General features: G+C 43.3%; 1 protein-coding gene across 3 annotated transcripts in view; it reads right to left on the bottom strand.

The window, feature by feature from the left end:
• The window catches only part of mettl6 (methyltransferase 6, methylcytidine), a 39,496-nt gene extending 14,859 nt beyond the window's left edge, over positions 1-24,637 (bottom strand). Inside the window, exons 1-4 of one of the 3 annotated variants that reach the window (XM_028817883.2) lie at positions 24,510-24,637; positions 16,063-16,419; positions 6,101-6,235; positions 2,525-2,695 (exon numbers count right to left, since the gene is read on the bottom strand). In XM_028817883.2, coding sequence (XP_028673716.1) covers positions 2,525-2,695; positions 6,101-6,235; positions 16,063-16,389 — 633 coding nt within the window. In that variant the 5' untranslated portion in view covers positions 16,390-16,419; positions 24,510-24,637. Of the gene's footprint in view, positions 1-2,524; positions 2,696-6,100; positions 6,236-16,062; positions 16,420-16,680; positions 16,761-22,790; positions 22,926-24,509 lie in introns of those variants that run through there. The other 2 variants (XM_028817882.2, XM_028817885.2) reach the window with 2 other exon arrangements.
• Between the last annotated feature and the right edge of the window lie 2 nt (positions 24,638-24,639).

Raw genomic sequence — 24,639 nt, 5'->3', positions numbered from 1 at the left:
ACATCATGTGACAGATCATGTGACACCTGCATTGCGCACAGGTGGACCCTGATCACCTAATTAGTTGACATTTAAAGAGAACTGGTTGGATCAGATCCTATTTAGGGGTTTCATAGCAAAGGGGATGAATACGTATACATTCACGACTTTTCAGTTTTTACTTGTTTTATATATATTTATATATATAAATATATACACGTCTGGTCACAAGTTTTAGAATACCTCAGTTTCTTTCAGGTTTTCTTCAAAACTAATCAGCTGAAACTGAATGAATGGCCTAAAATGGTAAAAAGGTAAGCAGTAAACTGGCAGAGATTTAAGGTTATCAAAAACTGAAAAAAGGAAATTTCAGAATATTACAAAATAGGCCTTCTACAGCAAACAGCTAATATGTTACAACCTACAGATGTTCTGCAGCAATTAAAATAATTGAAGCCTTGCAAGGTGAACCAAACAATTTGCACAGGTGTCCCAACTTCTGTTGATTACTTAAAAACCCAGCGTATGTCTTAAAGAAGAGCTGGAGCTGACTGTGTTACTACACCCTCTGAGGTTCTGCTTGGACAATATTACACTGTAGAATGGCAAGAGCACAGCAATGTACAAATGAAATGAGACAGCATTATTATCCTCAGAAGTGTAAGCCTTGCTGGAGGCAGAGATGGTGACTTGCAGAGAGTGACTGGCATTCTGAATCAAAAGTGTTACCACGGTTTGGATGTTAGATCAGCAAAAAGTTGATGAATCAAAATGGACACTTAGTGATTCTTTGACTTGTGTTTTTTTTATTTGCCATTATTTATTTGCTCTATGCCTTATTCAGAAAATAAACTGCATGTACTTTCATAAACACTGAAGTGTTCTAAAACTTTGGACCAGTAGTGTGTAAATTATATATATATTATACATACACACACAGTATATATACACTGTTGCAGACAGCCCCGGGCCCTGCTCGGCCAGGACACCAGCTGGATGGAAGGACCAGGGGAGAGAGCGGACTCAGGGTATTATCTCCCTCCAGGACACTATATGGCAGACCCCTTGGGTTGCTGTGGCACCACATATTCTCATAGGGCATGCTTGGAGTTGGGAGTTCGCTGCAGCCCTGTGTGGTTACATGGCAGCCTCCAGGGGGAGCTGCAGAGCCCTACTTTGTGCTTCCGCCATACCTGGGAGTGATTCCAGACCACCCTAACGAGCCACCTGGGGTACTCCCAGGTGAGGCTTAAAAGGAGCCAGTGGCCCCTACTCCGGGACCACAGTCAGGAGAGAGAAAATGACACTTGCCAGAGGAGGAGTGGAGGAAACGAGAAGGACAAAGGAAGAAGAAAATACTGTGGGATGTAAAGCAATGTCGTTTTGTACTGCGCTGGTGTGTTTAACTAAACAAAGAGCTTCGTCACTAAAATAAATGTGTGTTGTGTGCTGAACTTGTGTGTGGTGTCCTTGTGTGTGTGTCAGGTTTGGGTGGCTGGTGCGCCCCCTGCAGGCCACAATACATTCACACAAGCGAGTTTATTTTCATTCCACTTCGACAATTTAGACTTAATTTCTATCTATCTATCTTAATTGTTAAGTTCATGACATAAAATCGAAATGAAAATCCATTGTAATTCCAGGATGTGATGTGACAAAACAGGACAAACACCGGGTTGGTGTTTCGGGAGGATGTGAATACTTTTGCAAGGCACTGTATGGATAGTACAGTATTGTTCTTTACCTGTCCTGCACTTGTCTTAAGTGTGTGTTGCATCGCAGTCCTGGTGTTATGTTATCTCATGCTACTGTATGCTGCAATGTGGTGTATGGATGGTATGACAATAAAGCCAGCTGACTTGGCACTTGACTTGAATGCCAGGAACTGCAGAAAAAAAGACTCATTGGGAGAAATAAAGATTGCACAATTAGGGACTGTCTTTGTTCATGGACTGAAAATCAATCAGCTTGTCATTACAGCATGAAGCTCACATTCAGCCGATGGCAGGGCCCACACCTTCTCACCACAAACAAGCAGGGACTTGCTTGGGTGCAGCTGAAGTTTTACTTTAGGCTGCTAGCAAAGCTTCTGAAATGCAGGGAAAATAGGCCAGGCATAAGAATTTACAGTATTCACACCCCTGGCCACACATATTGCACTAAAATATTTTTTAAAATGAATATAACAGGGCAGGGCGGCACGGTGGTGCAGTGGGTAGCGCTGCTGCCTCGTAGTAAGGAGACCTGGGTTCACTTCCCGGGTCCTCCCTGCATGGAGTTTGCATGTTCTCCCCGTGTCTGCGTGGGTTTCCTCCGGGCACTCCAGTTTCCTCCCACAGTCCAAAGACATGCAGGTTAGGTGGATTCTAAATTGTCCCTCGTGTGTGATTGGTGTGTGGGTGTGTTTGTGTGTGTCCTGCGGTGGGTTGGCACCCTGCCTTGTGCCCTGTGTTGGCTGGGATTGGCTCCAGCAGACCCCCCGTGACCCTGTGTTCGGATTCAGCGGGTTGGAAAATGGATGGATGGATATAACGGGGCAACTTACCTTATAAATATTTTCCAGCAAAAGGTGCATTTTGTCCGGGTGGACAGCCGATAGCACAAATATGAGTGTCACCACATCTACGGACTCAGAAGGAATATTTTCCAACAAATCGTCTTTAGTGAGGTCGCACTGAAAAGCCTTGCACTGCTTAGCATTATACAAAGGATTTTGCTAAATAACAATAAAAAGAAAAGAAATGTTAAGTCACTTAACAGTGCACCCCATGTGATTTCTCTAGACGGGCTAACTGCTATAAGCCACAAGAAGACAATTCAGGATGGCCATTTGTTCACAATACAGGTGCATTTCAATAAATTAGAATATCATCGAAAAGTTCATTTATTTCAATAATTGAATTCAAAATGTGAAACTCATATATTATAAGGTTTAAGGTTTCTTTATTTAGTCATGTTTACACAAGAAAACATGAAATTTGCCTTCTCAGTTGCATCTAAGAACAGACAGAATGAAATAAAACAGAGAAATAGAAACAAGAAAGGTTAAGGTAAGGCAGTTAGATAATACATATTTACAACGAAAAGATAATAAAAAAAGGTTACAGGATATATATCAAAACCGTAATCATTATTTCCGATATTTCTTATTGAAAAGTCGTCTGGCACTAAGAAGAAAGGAGTTTGTGGAGTGATTTGTGTGGGTTTTCAAAGCGACTCTCCTTCCTGATTTACTGAAGTTTAGTTCTCCATGTAATGGATGTCTGTCATCAGTTGAGATGATTTCAGTTTCTTTAGCATTGCCTGCCCTCTGACACACACACACCAGTCATGTCATCTACATCTGCCCCAATAACTTTAGCTGCATACTTCGTAATCTGCTGGAGATTTTTTGAGTTTTGGTTTGTCAGACTATAAAACCAGGCAATGAAACTGAAAGTGATCACAGACTGGATCAGACTGCGATAAAACGACAACATGAGGTCCTCGTCTACTTTAAATAGTTTGAGTTTATGGAGGAGAAATAAGTGCTGGTTGCATTTACAGAATAATTTTTTTGTATTTGTATTCCAGTTGAGAAAGATTCATTACACACAGAGTGATATATTTCAAGCATTTATTTCTTTTCATTTTGCTGATTATGGCTTACAGATAATGGAAACTCAAAATTCAGTATCTCAGAAAATTAAAATATTACAAAAGACCAATAAAAAAATGATTTTTAATACAGAAATGTTTGCCTACTGAACAGTCTGTCCATGGCCGCTCACAATACTTGGTCGGGGCTCCTTTTGCATGAATGACTGCATCAATGCAGCGTGGCATGGAGGTGATCAGGCTGTGGCACTGCTGAGGTGTTACGGAAGCCCAGGATGCTTTGATCACGGCCTTCAGCTCGTCTGCATTGTTGGCTCTGCTGTCTCTCATCTTCCTCTTGACAATCCCCTATGAGGTTTAGGTCAGGTGAGTTTGTTGGCCAATCAAGCACACTGATACCATGGTCATTAAAGCAGGTGTTGGTACTTTTGGCTGTGTGGGCAGGTGCCAAGTCCTGCTCAAAAATGAAATCAGCATCTCCATAAAGCTTGTCAGCAGAGGGAAGTTATGAAGTGCTGTCAAATATCTGGGTAGCCGTCTGGCTGCACTGACTTTGGACTTGATAAAACACAGTGGACCAACACCAGCAGATGACATGGCTCCCCAAATCATCACTGACTGTGGAAACTTCACACTTCACCTTAAGCAGCTTGGATTCTGTGCCTCTCCACTCTTCCTTCTGACTCTGGGACCTCGATTTCCAAATGGATCTGAAAAGAGGACTTTGCATCACTGAGCTGTTAACAGTCCAGTCTGTTTTCTCCTTAGCACAGGTAAGACGCTGCTGACGTTGTCTCTGGTTCAGGAGTGGCTCAACGCAAGGAATGCTGTGACAGTTGCCGCCCACGTCCCCGATACGTCTTAAAGCACTGACTCCAGTGAAGTCCACTCCTTGGGAATATCCCCTAAATTCTTTACAATCATCTCAAGGCTGCGCTTATCCCTGTTACTTGTCCACCTTTTTCTGCTGTCACATTTTTTCCTTCCACTCAACTCTCCATTAATATCTATATTACTAAACGACAGTTATATAATTATATGCACGGACGCCGGACACACCGAAGCACATGCGCACAGCACCTCAGCGCCCCAGAGTCAAACCCAGCAGCTTCCCAAAGTCAGTAGGTGGTGCCCAAACAACACAACCTGTAAACTAGACTTCAGGTCACAATACAACCGCCGCCCAAACGCACACACCACGGTAATTCAGTATTAAAAGTAAGTTGAATTATGATTCCTAACAGTAAACGACTTCTACCTAACGACACAGCCACAGAAACACAAAAACGAGACCGCATGGATAAAAACAATAAACGATGGCTCCTACAACGCACTTCAGAAACACCAGAAGCAAAGAAGTCACGGCTCCAAAAAGAAAGAGCTCAACGAATACAAATACAAAAACGAGCCTGTATGGATAAAAACAATGAACGAAGGCGCCTACAACGCGCTTCTGAAACACCAGATGCATTAGAGGCACGGATCCAAAAACAAACAGCTCAGGTATCACATACATTTGCCATGACAATCAACAAATCCCAAGAACAAACCATGGACAAAGTAGGCATTTACCTATCTGAGCCTGTATTTGGACATGGACAACTTTATGTTGCCTTGATGCCAGAGGCAACAGGCAAGCCGTACACACTACCACCGCTGCCCAAACGCGACCGCCCACACCACCACATATACTACCTTCGTTTAGTAATGTGCCCCTCCAAGTCTGGGTTCGCCGCCATTGTCACTTCAGCACGTGAATCCACCGCCGTCAGCAAACGACTTCTAGCTAACGACACAGCCATAGAAAAACAAAAACGACACTGCATGGATAAAAACAATAAACGAAGGTGCCTACAACGTGCTTCTGAAACACCAGAACCAGATGAGTCACAGCTCCAAAAAGAAATCGCTTTAGTACAAATATGTTTATTTAATTAAATGAAAAATTTCCCAGGACGCACCCACCCTCCATGATTTTTCATCCCTCCAAATATCAGAGGGAACAGAAAGTGATTGCCATTCTTAGATTTGCGATTCTTTCGAGAATCGCGGGTTTGCTGGTGTTGGATAAGGCACTCTGTGAACAGCCAGCTTCTTTAGCAATGACCTTCTGTGGTAGAGGGTCTCAATGACTGTCTTCTGGACGACTGTCAATGATTGTGTGGCCTACTGGACCAGACTGAGAGACCACGTCAAGGCTCAGGACCCCTTTTCTGTTGTTTTGGGTTAATTAGCTGAGTGGAGTGGGACAACAGGAGTCTACAATATGGAACTTTTTCACAATATTCTAATTTTCTGAGATACTGAATTTTGAGTTTTCATTACCTGAAGGCCATAATCAGCAAAATGAAAAGAAATAAACGCTAGAAATATATCACTCTGTGTGTAATGAATGTATATAATATAGGAGTTTCACTTTTTGTATTGAATTTCTGAAATAAATTAACTTTTCGATGATATTCTAATTTATTACGATGCACCTGTAGCAATACCTCAGGAGGTCACTTTTACAAGACGCACTTACTTTTACAAAGTCGACTGCTCGTGGTGAAAAATCACAGGCATACACAAACAGATTCAGGTCTTCTTCTAAAAGAGGGAACAAGCAGTTACCTACTCCACAACCGGCTTCAAGAAGAACCAACTTCTGAGCTTCAAACTGCAAAAAGAAACCAAAGAGAAGAGGAATCCCAGTGAACCTGGAAATGAACAGCATATGTGACACCCATGGAAACTCCCAGGCAGCCACAACGTCACTCACTAGTGATAGGTGCCAGTCAGGGTGGACGCCCTGGCCTCTGTAACTGGAGGTTTGGTGATGTGGTTGGAAATCTGCTATCGAGTTAAGTTCAGATTCTGATTTCTATGATGTTTAAAATGAGAATAGTTGATTTTAGCACAGTGTGTATGTGAGTGTGTGATTTTCAATTCTTAAAATTCTTGCCCAAAAATGATTTCTTGCCTTTTGTTAAGCTCCTGGGTGACTGCAACCGAGCAGTTTCTGAGATATCCCCCCTGAATCCAAAAGAGAACTTCTGAACAAACTCTTCAAACAAGTGGCATCGTGTTTGCCTTGTCCCACATTCCAGGCCTACTGTTTTTGATCCAATTCTTATCTCCATATCCTTCAAAAACAGTCTGACCTGCATCCAATAATAACTGCTGCAGGAATTGTTTCATTCAGCCGGGATAATAATAATAAGAAGAAGTTTGATTTATGTAGCGCCTTTCATACACTCAAGGACACTTTACAATTCAATCAACACATTAACAAGTTAATATAAATTACATACAAGAAAATGAATAATACTCACTGAAGAGATGTGTTTCTAACAGGATTTTGAAATGAATAATCGATTTTTCCTTGCAAAGGCTGAGAGGAAGAACATTCCAAATTTTAGGGGCCATCACACTGAAAGCTCTGCCACCCGTTAGTTACTAAGCCGTATTTCGGTACGGTGAGTAAATGAGCGTCTGATGATCTTAATGCGTAGACAGGAGTGTAAGGAGTGGTGGCTCTGAGGCTAGGGATCTGCACTGGCAATCGGAAGGTTGCTGGTTCGAATCCCGTAAATGCCAATAGGGACTCTGCTCTGTTGGGCCCTTAACCTGCAATTGCTAAGCACTTTGAGTAGTGAAAAAAGCGCTATATAAATGCAAAGAATTAATTAAAAGAATTAAGGAAGCAGCAGCTCAGACAGATAATGAGGGGCTAAACCATGAAGGGCTTTAAAGGTGATGAGAATAATTTGATATTTGATTCTTGAAGAAACTGGTAACCAATGCAAATCATAAAGGACAGGAGTGACGTGAGCAGATTTTTTAGTAAACGAGCAGCTTGAATTCTGAACATACAGTAATGTTTGCAGTCTGCTCTGCTTAGTCTTGGGACCAGGTGTATTGATTTGCAAAATTTTTGTACAAGTAGTTTTTGAGGTAGATAATTCGCAGTAGGGGTACGACACGGTGGCGCAGTGGGTAGCGCTGCTACCTCGCAGTAAGGAGACCTGGGCTCACTTCCCAGGATCTCCCTGCGTGGAGTTTGCATGTTCTCCCCGTGTCTGTGTGGGTTTCCTCCGGGTGCTCCAATTTCCTCCCACAGTCCAAGAACATGCAGGTTAGGTGCATTGGCAATCCTAAATTGTCCCTAGTGTGTGCTTGGTGTGTGTGTGTGTGTGTGTGTGTGTGCCCTGCCCGGGATTTGTTCCTGTCTTTCGCCCTGTGCTGGCTGGGATTGGCTCCAGCAGTCCCCCGTGACCCTGTGTTAGGATATAGCGGGTTGGATAATGACTGACTGATTAATTCGCAGTACCACCTCCATTCACTGCGCCCCATTTAACCAAGTTTCCACATTATCAGAGGCGAACCTGAAGTGTAATACACTGCTTTTATTATATTTCATAAAAGCTTTGCTATGAATACTGTACTGGGCGTGTAAATACTATCCTTTTCACCTTGACTGAACTGAGCAAGCGGTCAAAGAGCTGGGGACTGTGGGAATGTTGGCGTGATTCACTCACCCCTCGGCCACCATCAGTGTGTTGCCAGTGTACACACGCGACGCTGTCTCGCCCACTTGGGAGTTTTGTTTTCACACAATGATGAGGACTGCACAGAAAATCCACACCAGATTCCTCATACAGGCGGTCTAAATGCCATCAAAACAGCACTTTTGTATGTTAAACAGTAGAGCTGTCGACATTTTGATGCTGAGGTCGCTGAAGTGAAGAAGCAAAGAGCATTAAACTCAGTAAGGTATGAAAACAGGCTTAAAAGTGATACTGTATGTACCACATAAATTGGAAAAATCTTTCATATCGGGAATGTTTAATCCAAGATGGCTGTGGCCATCTGTGTTATCCAAGTTTTCAGCTACTCGAGGCAGTATGAGTGCACACTATCTCACTATCTAATCAGGGTTCTACTCTATTTAAATAGACTTGTACACACACACGTGGGCGTACACACACATGAACACACACTTACACTCAAAGAAATATATAAGTGAAGATAACTGAGATCTTGTTTGTCCTAACAGAAAAGATGCTGGATGATGAAAAGAAAGAAATTACAACATTAGAAAAACACTTTGACGAGAACAAGCCATTCAGCCCAACAAAGCTTGTCAGTCCTGTCCACCTAATACCTCCAAAATAACATCAACACACAAAGGCAGGCGCGCACACACACACACACACACACACACACACACCACAGATCTGTAAAGGGGGACGTGGACAGAGACATTACGCCAGCCCTCTACCAAGCTCTCCATCTATGCAGCTTCTTTTACTTCATTTGAGCTGATGTGATTAATTTCATCGTAAATATGACTGAAGATGTTCATTTGATTCCATTTGCTGTTTATTTAGTCCACATTTACTAGTCATCTCATGTCATTTTCTAACCTGTTTAATTCAGAGCAGAGACACAGGGGAGCCCAATACCAGTAAGCAGAGCGCACAAGGCAGGAACAAACCTCAGGCTGGGCACCACCAACCACACACTAGTGCCAGTTTAGCTAACCTGCATGTCTTTGGTCTGGGGCACCTCGGAGGAAACCCACACAGACACGGGGAGAACATGCAAACTCCATGTAGGAAGGACCAGAGAAAACAAACCCTTGTCTCAATGCTACCAATGTGCCGCCATACTGCCCACTGCATTTATTTGAGCTTGTAGCTATTATTATATAAGTTCATGTACTTCTTTTTCTATTACTGTTCAGTATTGTAAAAATCCTCCGCTGAGTGAGGTCCTTTGGTATCACAAAAGTGTAATTTACATAGATGGATTGTTTTTTTATGTCTTCTTAGTTTACCTTTAAGTGTCTGTCATATGTTTAATTGTGATCATATACCGTATTTGATGTTAAAAGTGTTAAATGTATTTATTACTTGATTTCTATGTGTCATGTGGTGTCCTCTTATGATTCTTGTATTCTGTAGATGGTACTGCACAAGGCAGGCCCACCTTGACGTTGCCACTACTCAGAGGTCTCTCTGGTTATTTCAGGGCAGAAAGAAGGGCGCTCAGGGGTGGTGCACTGTATTTGGAAGGGGTCTTCCCAGGGGTTGTTTTTTGTTTGGATTTGGAAGCTTTTCAGACTATCTTGTGCTCTGTTTATTGGATTCTGCCTTTGGATTGTGTCTTTGGACTCCTTTTAAGCATTTCTAGTTTTTTAACCTCCTCAGCATTATGTTTACCCCCGGAAAAATGAGCCAAAAAACTTTTTTTTCCAATAAGAAAATGTTATTACATGTAACAGCAACAGCAAAACATCAACACAAATACACTAGAAAAGGTCTGTCGAGTGTCCACTGACTGTACCGATGCAGATTTAGTGCAAGTTTTAAAACGGACAGCCCGACGTCACAATCGGGACAGTCAACGTGTTTTTTTTTTTTTTGCACTTTCTTATATCTTTTCTACTGCTGGCCCATGAGAAGGTAGAATGTCAGCGCTTTATCCACATAATTAACACGTGCCATGTCTTACTGTGGGCTACCGCTGTGTAAGGCTTAGTGACTTCCACATTTCCAGACACAAACGACAACTGCTGCATTGTGAACTGTGTTTAGGTGCCTAACGTCTTTCTTGTCCTTTCACTTGATCACGATCATTTTGCCTTTCTGCCATAAACCTACTTGCACCACAGTGAAGCTTCAGTAGTAACCGAATTCACCAGGCATATCATGGCACTTCGGTCACACAATGCCGTATGCACCGGTTTCACTGTCAGTGTCAATGTCTGATAACCACTTTATAGCGTTTGATTCAACTAATGGTTCAGTTTAATCTAAAAGTGGCTTTACAGCTTTTAGTGTACACTGCATTGAGTGGTTTGATTTAAGACTCCGCCCCACTCATGAATATTGATGAGTTACTATAGAGTCAGAATACATAGAAATATTTATTACTTTTTTGAAGCATGCTGTTATTTCATCCACTAGATGGCAGCAAAATACAGTTATTTGGACTTAACACGGTACATCAGATCATACATTTGGGGTTCACTATTTTTATACAGAATTCCAACCCCAAGAGAGGCTTTGGGTTAAAGCTAAGGAGATTAATAAATCCTTTATTTATAAAGAGTAGGGGGCTCTGCCCTCTGCACGCATCACTCGCTAACCCCCGGGCAGGAGCTACACGCTAGCCACATCACAGATCTGCCGCTCGCGTATGGGGAAGTGGATGTCCAATTTAAACAGATTATTATTTTCATGGGAATTGTTACATATGCATAATAGAAGTAACTATTTTACATTACAGCGAGTAATTAACCACAGCAAAAAAATTATAAAACGTAATAAATTGAAAGAAAATTATGTTTCATGCTGCGTTAGAGGTATTCGTTGCGTTATACGTTTTTCATTCTGTTTGGCTTTGAAATTAATATGCAGATACTTTTTAAACTTACACTTTTACTGTAAAACTTCAGTAAAAACAATTTCTTGAATTAACTTTTCGTCAATATTGCATTGAATTTTATTTCCGTGTATGGACTTTCATCGTGACAATGTAAACGTATAACTGCCTGTGAGTGAATTTTGTTTCTCTCTCTTTAATAAATAAATCGACTTTTTCGAATGCTTGTCCCTGTGATTTGTTAATTGTCACAGCAAAAGCTATTCTAACGGGAAAGTGTTAATGTTTAAATACGAATGGCATATCAAGATCTCCTTTGGTGTCTAATGTTATCCCCTGAAGACGTACTACATTACCTTCCTTGTCGCCTGTTAAAATTTTACATGTCATTGCCGTGTAACCGATCAACAATTTTTGCGTTAATTCGTTTGACTTCATTCTTTCTCGCTACTAGGATTGCCCGTTTACTCACCCTTTGGGATGAAGTTCTTCAATAAGATTTGGACATAATAAGCCTTCTTTTATTGGGAACTTAAAGTGAGGTAAACGTAAAAAATTATAAGAGCTGACTGCGCAGGAACTGTGCCTGACAAAAGCATTCACACCAATGAGAGGTGAGAGGACCGTGAGCGTGGTTAAAAATGGTTGAGAGGGGGGCGGAACTTGAAAAAAATCTCTTGGCAATAGTCTCGTCTCAAGATTTTCTTTTCTAATAGAGAGATTTGGGTGTCACTAGTCTCCATATACACCAGAGTTATTCACAGTTCTCGTGCCAGTGAGGGATTTTTTGAGATCTTTGAACTCTAAAGGCAGCAAGTACATCTGGGCAAGTCAGAGAAGGTCCTGGCCTGTGCTTTGTGGTGTTTTCGGAGGCCTCACATTGTTTTTGTCATGTTGGGGACTCATTCTTTCATCATAATGCATTAACTATCAACTAAAAACACAATCCGAAGGTGGAATCCAATAAACAAGGCAAAAAAAGAGTCAGGAAATTTAAATAAAACAACACTTCCAACTTCAATGCCTTGCCCTGTGCCCCCTTCTTCCTAGGCTCAAACAGCCAAAGAGACGTTTCAGAGTGATGATGTCAGGGTGGTCCCACCTTTTAGGGCACCGCCTATGGAATACAAGGAACATAAGAAAATGACACATTACACACAGAAATCAAATCATAAATAAAAAGAACACTACTGACATACAATAGTTAATAAACACGTGAAAGGCACTTGAGAAGAAACCAAGAAGACATAAATAAGGAACAGAAACAGAGACCAGGGAGCACATAACAATCATCAGAAATTACCTAACAGTGTCAATTATAAAAAGATCACAGCTTACCTGTTAGAAGACCAATACACATCAATCAGCACACAATCCAATCCACTGTATAAAGATAAAGACACATGTTGGTATGTGCCATGGGGTAAGGCCAATACCCAAACAGAAGCTTCCAAACCTTTACAGGTTAGTCACAGAACCACTCAGACCCAGCCAAGATTTTTAAAGCTGTCGTGTCAAGTGCCTGTACGTCATAAAGAGTCTTCAAACGGAGTCCAAAAATGGACACAGGGTTCACAGAAGCTTGCCAGTGTTATGGGATGGAGTCTTAAATATGACAAAATGGATGCGAGGGCTCCTAAAAGGAACATGAAAGCAGGTCAGGTACCTCACCCCAAATCCTGCTACTCCTCACTACTAATTATGTTTCTGGACTTCTCTAGCAGCTTCAACACCATCCAACCTCTGCTCCTTATGGAAAAGCTGACAGAGATGGGAGTAGATTCCCACCTGGTGGCATGGATCGTGGACTATCTTACAGACAGACCTCAGTATGTGCGTCTCGGGAACTGCACGTCTGACATTGTGGTCAGCAGCACAGGAGCGCCACAGGGGACTGTACTTTCTCCGGTCCTGTTCAGCCTATATACATCGGACTTCCAATACAACTCGGAGTCCTGCCACGTGCAAAAGTTCGCTGACGACACTGCTATCGTGGGCTGCATCAGGAGTGGGCAGGAGGAGGAGTATAGGGACCTAATCAAGGACTTTGTTAAATGGTGCGACTCAACCCACCTACACCTGAAAAGCAGCAAAACCAAGGAGCTGGTGGTGGATTTTAGGAGGACCAGGCCCCTCATGGACCCTGTGATCCTCAGAGGTGACTGTGTGCAGAGGGTGCAGACCTATAAATACCTGGGAGTGCAGCTGGATGATAAACTGGACTGGACTGACAATACTGATTCTCTGTGCAAGAGAGGACAAAGCAGACTATACTTCCTTAGAAGGCTGGCGTCTTTCAACATCTGCAATAAGATGCTGCAGATGTTCTATCAGACGGTTGTGGCGAGCGCCCTCTTCTACACGGTGGTGTGCTGGGGAGGCAGCATAAAGAAGAAAGACGCCTCACGCCTGGACAAACTGGTGAGGAAGGCAGGCTCTATTGTAGGCACGGAGCTGGACAGTTTGACATCTGTGGCAGAGCGATGGACGCTGAGCAGACTCCTGTCAATCATGGAGAGTCCACTGCATCCACTAAACAGGATCATCTCCAGACAGAGGAGCAGCTTCAGCGACAGACTGCTGTCACCGTCCTGCTCCACTGATAGACTGAGGAGATCGTTCCTCACCCACACTATGCGACTCTTCAATTCCACCAGGGGGGGTAAACGTTAACATTATACAAAGTTATTGTCTGTTATACCTGCCTGGCACTCTCCACCTTGCATTTTTTAACTTGCACTGCATTGTTATCACTCTTAAATTTAATATTGTTTTTATCAGTATGCTGCTGCTGGAGTATGTGAATTTCTCCTTGGAGATTAATAAAGTATCTATCTAATTGCTGGCTTCCGGCACTAGAAGGCCCCAAACAAGGAGTGCCGGCAAAATAACTAGAAAACTCCCAAAATAAAGCAAAGGCCCCATAAGGAAGAGGATAACCATAAATCCCTGGCTTATACCGAAAAAAGGGCAAACAAAGAATCTTCAAAAATTCAGATACAGGTGCTGGTCATAAAATTAGAATATCACGACAAAGTTGATTTATTTCACTAATTCCATTCAAAAAGTGAAACTTGTATATTAGATTCATTCATTACACACAGACTGATGTTTAATCAAATGTTTATTTCTTTTAATGTTGATGATTATAACTGACAACTAATGAAAGTCCCAAAGTCAGTCTCTCGGAAAATTAGAATATTGTGAAAAGGTTCAATATTGAAGACACCTGGTGCCACACTCTAATCAGCTAATGAACTCAAAAGCCTTTAAATGATCTCTCAGTCAAGTTCTGTAGGCTACACAATCACGGGGAAGACTGCTGACTTGACAGTTGTCCAAAAGACGACCATTGACACCTTGCACAAGGAGGGCGAGACACAAAAGGTCATTGCTAAAGAGGCTGGCTGTTCACAGAGCTCTGTGTCCAAGCACATTAATAGAGAGGCGAAGGGAAGGACAAGATGTGGTAGAAAAAAGTGGACAAGCAATAGGGATAACCGCACCCTGGAGATGATTGTGAAACAAAACCCATTCAAAAATGTGGGGGAGATTCACAAAGAGTGGACTGCTGCTGGAGTCAGTGCTTCAAGAACCACCACACACAGACGTATGTAAGACATGGGTTTCAGCTGTCGCAGTCCTTGTGTCAAGCCACTCTTGAACAAGAGACAGCGTCAGAAGCGTCTCGCCTGGGCTAAAGACAAAAAGGACTGGACTGCTGCTTTTTGATGAAAGTAAATTTTGCATTTCCTTTGGAAATCAAGGTCCCAGAGTCTGGAGGAAGAGAGGAGAGGCACAGAATCCACGTTGCGTGAGGTCCAGTGTAAAGTTTCCACAGTCAGTGATGGTTTGGGGTGCCATGTCATCTGCTGGTGTTGGTCCATTGTGTTTTCTGAGGTCCAATGTCAATGCTGCCATCTACCAGGAAGTTTTAGAGCACTTCATGCTGCCTGCTGCTGACGAACTTTATGGAGATGCAGATTTCATTTTCCAACAGGACCTGGCACCTGCACACAGTGCCAAAGCTACCAGTACCTGGTTTAAGGACCATGGTATCTCTGTTCTTGATTGGCCAGCAAACTCGCCTTACCTTAACCCCATAGAAAATCTATGGGGTATTGTGAAGAGGAAGATGCAATACGCCAGACCCAACAATTCAGAAGAGCTGAAGGCCACTATCAGAGCAACATGGGCTCTCATAACACCTGAGCAGTGCCACAGACTGATCGACTCCATGCCACGCCGCATTGCTGCAGTAATCCAGGCCAATGGAGCCCCAACTAAATATTGAGTGCTGTACATGCTCATACTTTTCATATTCATACCTTTCAGTTGGCCAACATTTCTAAAAATCCTTTTTTTGCATTGGTCTTAATTGATATTCTAATTTTCCGAGATACTGAATTTGGGACTTTCATTAGTTGTCAGTTATAATCATCAACATTAAAAGAAATAAACATTTGAAATACATCAGTCTGATGTGTAATGAATGAATCTAATGTACAAGTTTCACTTTTTGAATGAAATTACTGAAATAAATCAACTTTGTCATGATATTCTAATTTTATGACCAGCACCTGTATACTTAAAAAAAAAAATAGAAAACTACAGCAAATTGCTCAAAAGAGCAAACAGGAGGAGACTGAAAGGCGATCCTGAGTAAACAAGTCCTCATAAAATAAGAGCTGAATGCAAAATCCAGGAATAAGAGCAGAAAGTCAGAAAAAGCAGCAAATCCACAAGAATCACAAGCGAGCCTTAACACTGCAATTACAGCGCAGTAATCTGCTACTGGGTCTCTCCTGTGCTAAGTGAAAGGGAGGAGCCAGAAGTCATGACATCAGGATGGCCCGCCTCCTGGGGCTCCACCCACAAAGCACATGGAACATCTGAACATTTAAAGAGACGGGACATAAACACAAACATAATGGAAGATATATAAAAAGTAACACTGCAAAACTGACCATAAAACATAAAATACACAAACACAGACCCCTACATGACACCTCCCAGTCAGCATCCATTGCCACCCAACAGTAAAAAGTTTACCACGGGCAACACTGCCCTCAAATCGGGGCAGCAATATGACGGCGTGCCAGGTGTGCACTTTACCTGTCTGCACGCCTTGAGCTCCTCAAACTCCCTCGTCGTCCAGTGCCTGTCTTTAAAAAAATTGGTGCTGTTTCTTTTATAGAACAAATCCCAGTTCTTCTGCGCTTCTTTCTCAAGCTTTAACTGCTTGAAGTCGGAGACCAAAACTGCATCATTGTGAAGCTTCTCCAGCTGCTCGGGCATCAGGACTCTTGGACACAAGGCCGCCGATTTGGAAGTCGCTGGGGTCACTGTGCTGGTTACTTTGGAGGAGTTGTGGGATTCATGAGATTGCGGATTGTCCTCATATGGCGGAGCTTCTTTGGATGCCTCCTTCGTGTCAGTCATTGGGCCAAATGAAAAGGAGATTCAAAGAGCCTGCAAAGGAGACATTGAAAGACAAAGAAACTTGATGATTAATTTAAACTCGGAGGGGTTTTTACTTCATGTGTTTAATGAGCAATGAGAGCACCGGCAGGTCACACAAGCACTCAAGAGCAGGCTGACCCTGTGCACCTTAGTCCAGTGCTTTTCAAACGTTTCCCATGGTACCAATCTGCAAACCTAACTGGTTTGTTATTTCTGTTCCTACTTAAGATTGTTTATAAGAGGGAGAATCAAAAAGTAAAGACAACGTACCCTTGAATAGCAGTAAGTGTGCAGAGATGAGCACGACAGCTCTACCACATTTCTCTACATGGTCTCCAGGCCGGTCGATGCACTTCTTGTGATGTTCCACTAACTTCCTCATTCTGTGGGAGATTTCGGCTGCTCCCCAATCCAGGTCTGCACCAGCACTTCATCATCAGAGGACAACCTGTGACCGTGTAGACCAGGGGTCCCCAACTGCAGTCCTGGAGAGCCACAGTGGCTGCAGGCTTTCATTCTAACCCTTTGTGGGACTCGGAGTGAGCCACTTCATATACACAGGAGTGACCCAAGTGTGAATGACCTTGTGTTTACTGTGAAAGGTGCTATATAATACCAGAGGATTGCCTGTTCAAACCCCAAATCCTTATGTGACCCTGAGTGAGTCACTTCACATTCCTATAAACAGAGTAGGGGACCACTTGCGGATAATGGCTGCGACGAAAGGCACTATAAAAATACTACAGGATTGCTTATTCAGATTCTTTGCCCGCCCTGACATTTCATATAAACACAATGACTGGAGGTTAAACCATTGTACCTTAGGATAGCATTTGCATTGAAAGGCGCTATATCGTACTTGTCTGTTCCAACCTCAGCACTGACCCCTTGTGTGTCCCCTTTCACTTGACAATGCTTACACTTTATAAAATGGAAGTGACTGCAACTGCAAAGCACCTTGGGATGGGGGTTCACTAGGAAAGGCACTGTATAGCAGGGGTCTCAAACTCCAGTCCCGGAGAGCTGCAGGTTTTCATTCTCACCCTTTTCTTAATCAGTGACCTGCTTTTGCTGCTAATTCACTTCTTTTGAATTCATTTTTATTGACTTGCTCTTGAAGACTCAGACCACTTCTTTCTTTTTCCTTAATTAGCAGCCAAACAACCATGAGATACAAAATGAGCAGAAACAGCAAACTGTGTGCCCATCACACAAGATCTGAAAATAAAGAAAGGTGAAGATCTCAGGAAATGTGATCTGCTCAGGTCCCCAGTGCTCTTAGAAAAGAGAAAATCCACAATATAAGACATGTCTGCTATTGCACAATGAGAGCAGCAACAAGCCATGTGTTTTATAGCGGGTCCACAGCTCCCGTTAAAAAGGCCAGTTTTAATAAATGATCACCGTATTCGCGGCTTAGTGAGGGGGCGTGGTGGTGTGTGGCCAAAGCGGTTCCTGAGGAGTTTGTGGTGTGGGCGTTTGTCACCTAAGTGCACAGATGAGAAACTGTCCGCATCCGTAATTGTTCTCAGGGCTGCTGATTTGCCACAACTGCCATACGTTCCCTTCATAAATAGAAGCGCGGATCGGCTAAAAGGGAGAGAAGTAAAAGAAAGAGAAGGAATGGAGATTGCAGGAAGAAGGCAGGAAGCAGCAGGAGGAGAAAGTCGGTGCGGGACAGCGAGCGAGTGAGTGCAGGCTCGCGTGCAGCTCAGCAGGAAGCCTGGGTGTTTGGCCGACACCTGGGGAGTAGTTGTAGTGGTCGCTCCCGCTGAGTTTATAGTGAAGAGTGGGAGTGACCAGAAGGTGGATGACTCTCTGCGTAAGGCAGCAGGAGTCGGGACTTGGGACGTGGAGTCCCCAGCGTGCGAGCCCTGGTTGTTGGGGGAATCCCAAGTCACTGTTTGGTGGAGCCAGGGATCGGTAAGGCGAACTGACCAGTAGGACAGTGGAGAGAAGGCCAGCTGCAGGTAGGGCGACTCCCCTGTTGAGAAGCCCAGACCAGAGGTTCACAGTGTCGGTCCTGGGGGCCCACTGTGGCTGCAGGTTTTGCGCGTTATCCATCCCCCCCCCCCCCCCCCCCCCCCCCCCCCCCCATTCTGCTCAGTGCCCGTCGCTCTGCCACGGATGTCAAACTGTCCAGCTCCGTGCCTACAATAGAGCCCGCCTTCCTCACCAGTTTGTCCAGGAGTGAGGCGTCCTTCTTCTTTATGCTGCCTCCCCAGCACACCACCGCGTAGAAGAGGGCGCTTGCCACAACCGTCTGATAGAACATCTGCAGCATCTTGAGCTCATGCTGATCACCGCCTTTAAAAGCCCTTTTCTTCTGGTTCAAAAGGCCCTTGATGTCACTTGTAATCCATGGCTTGTTGTTAGCATAACAGCGTACAGTTCTTACTGGAGCTACAATGTCCATACATAAGTTGATGTAGTCAGTAGTACAGTCAACAACCTCCTCAATGTTCTCACTATGTGACCCCTGCAGGATATCCCAGTCCGTAGTTCCAGTCTCTCAGAGCCTGCTCTGCCTCAGGGGACCACTTTCTGAATGAGCGTGTGGTTGTAGGTAGGACCCTCACTCTTGGTTTAACCTCCATGTTTGTTTTTCACTTGCTTTTAGTGGATTATTTTTTTAATGACTCTTTCTAGAAGACAATGCACTTTATTTATTTGAACACTGTTTCTTTTTGATTGTTTTAACTTGGCACTTTTGTACACCATCCCCTTGCTCCATTGTTGTTGCTGCCTCACTGCCGTGCTCATCGGTGACATTACCGACGGTGTTGGGTTCAAGGGCTCCCGTACAGAAGAGGGGAGCATGGAGTCGAACCCGCATCGTCACACCATGGAATTAAAGAATGGGTTTAATGAACGACCAGACGCGGTGCCTGATTAAGCAACTGGTTGGAGTGAAATTGGTTGGATTTTGAGGCCCTGACTTAGTTGGTCTTCTCTTGGCTCACTCACTTCATATTTCATTCCTGTTTGGGTGCCATTTAACACTTTGAGGGCTGAATATTTTATCAGTTTTCTGAAAAGCACACAAAGCAATGGTTTCACACATAAATCAACATAAATGTCTGATGCTATGTACAGTGGCTGCTGTTGGCACATGTTCGGCATCTTTGGAGGCACCTCGATGGCCAGCAGGAATGCACGGTGGGCCGGCTGCCTGGCTGTCTTCATGCAGCAGGTGGGCGGCGGTGGCAGTCACAGTGTGATGCAATATGGTTCATACCTCTCGTCATCATGAGTGGTGGTCCTCCCAAGCGAACTCTGCTGTAGGCGTATCAGCTACAGGAACGTGTTCAGCACCAGGATCAGCTGGGGACCAATCAGCAGTTGCTGGTCCTTCACTTTCGCTTTTGACTGCCATCTCCAGATCACTTGCATCAAATTCCAAGTCTGACAAGTCAGAGTCCGGTTCAGCAATAATACGTAAAACACCCATGGAGTATTTTAATTTTCACATTCACGTTAATCTCCCGCCAGATGTCATTTTAGAGGTTGTTTGCTTTTTCGCTACTCATGCACACACAGGGAATCGAGATTAAATCAGCAAAGGCTACTTAACTTTCCTTCTAGTAAAGAGAGTTGAACTAAAACATAAGGACGAGTTCTGTCAGTTTACAGCCAATTACCGTCCTCTACCCCTGAATTTCGTTAAAAGTTGGCATCAGCCCTGAAAGAGTTAAGGAAAGAAATGAAGCAATTCAGAGAAACGATGAAGACATTGAGGGGAACAAATCTTAAAAAACAAGTCAATTAAAATGAATTCAAAACAAGTTAATTAGCAGCAAAAACAGGTCACTGATTAAGGGTTAGAATGAATACCTGCAACCACTGCGGCCCTCCAGGACCGGAGCTGGGGACCCCTGGCGTGGAGCCTCTTTAAGAAGCCCGATGATGTGAGAGTGATGGAGCGGCATGACTGTTTTCTCCTTGTGCTGTGAATTGCAGGTTTCAGTTTCTCTGTATGCATAGCACAGTACGTCGCTCTGCTCACGGACCGTCTGTATTCCTGAAAATGAACCACAATAGCAACCTTCATGTCCCACAAGAACGTCATTGTGAGTTTCTTCATTTGAATTTCTTCTTTACGAGAGAAGACGATTGTTTCCACTGCATGCTTTGTCTCTTGCTTTCTGTCTCAGAGCGACGGACCCGTGTCTCATCTCCGGAGACAATCCGATGCAAAACATTTGGATTCTGGATTTGGATTTGGAACATTGGATCTTCAGAAGAAACAGCTTTGGTATTGCGTTAGCCCCTTCCATTGTAGTTACTGTGTAATTTTCAAACTGCCTTTTCTTTATAATTCACACTCCGATATCTTAACAAGAGCCGCGACCTCAGCACTGACCCCTGGTGGACACCACATTTAACATCAGCCAATTCTGAAAAGAATCCATTGGTGCTTAAGCCACTTTTCCACTTGTCATGCTCATGCTTATGATTTTTTGGTCTTGGGCCTCTAAATATTATTTGTGTATGATTTTTTTGAAATTTTGCAGGCCCGCCAATCTAGTGTTGATATACAGTAAATATTTTTCTTTGTTTTTTACTATTATTAAAAATAAATCTTCTCCTGCAGTGCAATCATGTTTTTCTCATAGATGTCAACCATGTTAGAAACAGCAGATTAGCATAAACAGCCTGGACATTCCGGCCCCTTAATCATCCCCAGTCTTCCTCTCGCTGCTTCACCACCTAACAGTTAATGTGTGGCAAGCGGACTGGCAAAAGAACGGATGCTGTCACCTCATCCAGGTGGATGCTGCCCATTGGTGGTGTTTGAAAGAAAGATCTGTAAAGCTTTCAAAGGAAACAGGCAGAAGATGAGGGCCAGAAGGGTGAACATCAAGGACTGCAATGGGATTAACAGATTAACAGATCTGAGTGTCGCAAAAATCAAGGATGGAGCAGAAATCCAAATTATGCCGTGTTATCGGGGTAATATTCGAAAAAGATTTGGGCGCTAGAGCAGAGCCAGTGAGTCCATTAGGCGACCACTGAGGTCACCATTAATGAAAGTTAAGGGGCACATGCTCACAGACACCAGGGTGGTAAATGCCCCTCAAGTCATGGAACTCTGATGGTGCGCCGTTGACGAATGTAAAAGTGTGCACACTCCATACACCAAGAGGCTCATGTGCCCCTTAAAGTGTTTTTCGAACCTTCAGCTCTCCAGTAAAAGGTGAGCCTGCGCCCACTGCAGCCTCAACTTTCTCTTCTTGGCTGACAGGAGTGGAACCTGACGTGGTGGTCTGCTGTTGTAGCCCATCTACCTTAAGGTTCAAAGTTTGTGCATTTGTTCTTTTCTGCTCACCACAGTTGTACAGAGTGGTCATCTGAGGTGCCGTAGTCCTTCTGTCAGCTCTAACCTTCCCTTCTGACCTCTGTCATCAACAAGGCGCTCCCGTCCACAGGACTGCTTCTCTCACACCATTCTCAGTAAATTCTAGATTGTTGGGTGTGAAAATGACCTACCGAAATTAATTTGATCAGCCAACTTGATGAATTCTTTTAAAAAACAACTCAAAATTCATCTGTTCAGGAAGGCTTTTAGCTCTACTTGACTTTATTACTCTTCTCTCAGTTTACCTCTCTGTCAAGGTGCTCATGTAACCTGTATGTGTGTGTGTGTGCGAGACCATCAATTATGTTGTCTGTTAGGCTTTTTTTCTCTGAATTCACGGTCGTAATCTTCTTTATTTGTTTATCTGGTTTGTACAATGCTATATACTGTATACCCTGCCATTCTTTATTATATTCTGTAAGTGCCTTGAGCATGGGAAAGGCACTATATAAATAAAATGTATTATTATTATTATTTAAATCCCTCAAGATCACCAGCTACAGAAATAATGCCTGGCACCAATGGTCCAAATCACTGAGATCCAAAAAAACCCCACCCCCCCCCCCCCCAAACCAAATCTGGTGTTTTATGTGATCATTAACTGAAGCTCCTGAACTGTACATCCGGGATTTTATAAATTCTGCTGCTGCCACGTGATTGGCTGATCGGATACGTGCATAGATATGCAGGTGTACAAGTACAGTATTCTCAATAATCCGCACAGCAAATCTGTATAATTTTCTAATGGGTTAAAAAAAAACTACAGAAAAGGTTTATCAGCACTGCTTTTACACAAATTTACCGCCTTAATTACTTTTTACTGAATGTATTCATTCATTCATTCATTTATCAGCACCGTGACATTCACAATGACTGCAATAGCCAAAAAACAAGTCCAAGTAAGCTTTTGTATTTAATTTAGTTAATAGTTTCAACCCGACATTGATTCGAATTTCAAAAGTTCAAGGTCCGCACCACCCCGTTATTCCAATACACATACAAAATGATCGCATATTCTCACCCAGTTCCTTCTGTTCTTTTCAGTTTGCTTCGTCTGCCCAAGTTACGAACACTCCGACCATTTGCAGCTGCGCGCGTCCCGTCACACCGGAAAAACACAAATGACGTCGGCAGAAGTGCGCGCGTCGGACTGGTGCGCTGCCTGCGCGGCCCCGACACACACCCGTACGGAGGTGGTTAGCGCTTTAATCCAAGAAGTTTTACAACATTCCAAATATAATCGGTGGCAGTTCTTTTGGTTTCCGGTTGATGACTTGCTGGGGGACACGCAGTGCCATTAGTAGGACTTAAAGCCACAACCTCAGACATTGAAATCCAAAGCCTTAACCTCAACGCTACACTCGCTATCTGTTTTACAGGGCCCTTCATATACAGTACACTGTATAGCGCCTTATCTATCTATCTGCTACACAGTGCCTTTTCTATCAATCAATATATCTACAGTATCTTGCGCCTTTCACTCTACCTATATATTGCCTTTCTTATCTATCTTTTAAATAATGTCTTTCCTATCAATCAGTCAATCTGCTATATAGTGCCTTATACATCTATCAGTTATATAAATATCTTTCTGTCTATGATATAGTGCCTTTCTTATCTATCTACCTATCTATCTGCTATATAGCCCCTTACACATCTATATATCAGTTATATACATATCTCTTTGTGCCTTTCCTCTCTATCATTTATATAGTGCCTTAGATACTGTAGATATCTCTCTACCTATCTATAATATAGTGCCTTCCCTATCAATCTATATTTATCTATTTAGCTGCTTAGCATTTTTCTTGATATTGAATTATTTAATTACAGAAATTTAGCTTCAGGTGTCCACTGGTGCAATGTGAGAACCTGCCAGAAGGACGACCATCTCAGCAGCACCCCATCCATCAAGCGTTTATGGTTGAGTTGGAGGGATGGTAGCCACTCTTGAATAAAAGACAAGACATCTGAGAGCCTGAGGAGAAACAGCCTGTGGTCTAATGAGACAAAACTGAACTCTGTGCAGAACTCCTGATGTCTGCTGGAGACCAGCAACTTCTCATCACTTGCCTAATACGTCCCTATGGTTAAGTGTGGTGGTGGTGGCAGCAGTGTGCTATGGAGGTGCAGGCAGGCTGGCCAGAACTGAGAGAAGAAGAATGGAGACAAACCTAGAGAGATCCTTGAAGAAGGCCTGCTGTTCCAGCGTGCACATCACCTCCGACTGGGCTGCGGTTCAAAGGATTAAGTATACAAACAAGACAATGCCTGAGTGGCTTTGGTACAAGTTTCTGAGTGTCCTTAAATGGCCCAGCCAATGCCCAGAGCCGCCCCCACAGAACACGTATGGGGACACCTGAAGATAGCCATTTGTTGACGCTTCCCATCCAATCTAGCAGATCTTGAGAGAATCTTTCAGGAAGAATGGGATAAACCACCAAAATCCAGGTGTGCAAAGCTTGTAGAGACATAAGAAGAGATTGCTGCTATAGGGGCTTCTACAAAGTACTGAATAAAGAATCTGAATACTTGGAATCAAACTTTATGAAAAAAGATGTTCTGGGAAGGGAACAGCAAACTGATATACCAATCATGTGGAGCGCAGAGATGTTCTTTTTCCTCTGGAGGACACTGAGCAATTACTCAGCATATCAATGCCAAAAAAACATAAACAGAATGTAGGTACACTTTCACCCCAGCCCAAAGAGGACATTTACATATAGGTTTTAATACTCACCGCACGTTAAATGTGTAGATGTATATTTTGTGAGTGAATATCCGCAGGAGAATCGACTTCTTCCACTGCAGAGGTCGGAACCTTTAGATGACAGTGTTGTTTCCTCGCCGCGAGCCCGGACCGTTTTCTT

The sequence above is a fragment of the Erpetoichthys calabaricus genome, chromosome 13, assembly GCF_900747795.2.
Source record: "Erpetoichthys calabaricus chromosome 13, fErpCal1.3, whole genome shotgun sequence".
NCBI lineage: Eukaryota > Metazoa > Chordata > Cladistia > Polypteriformes > Polypteridae > Erpetoichthys > Erpetoichthys calabaricus.
Note: the sequence above shows the minus strand (reverse complement) of the source record. Positions and strands in the feature narration are given on the sequence as shown.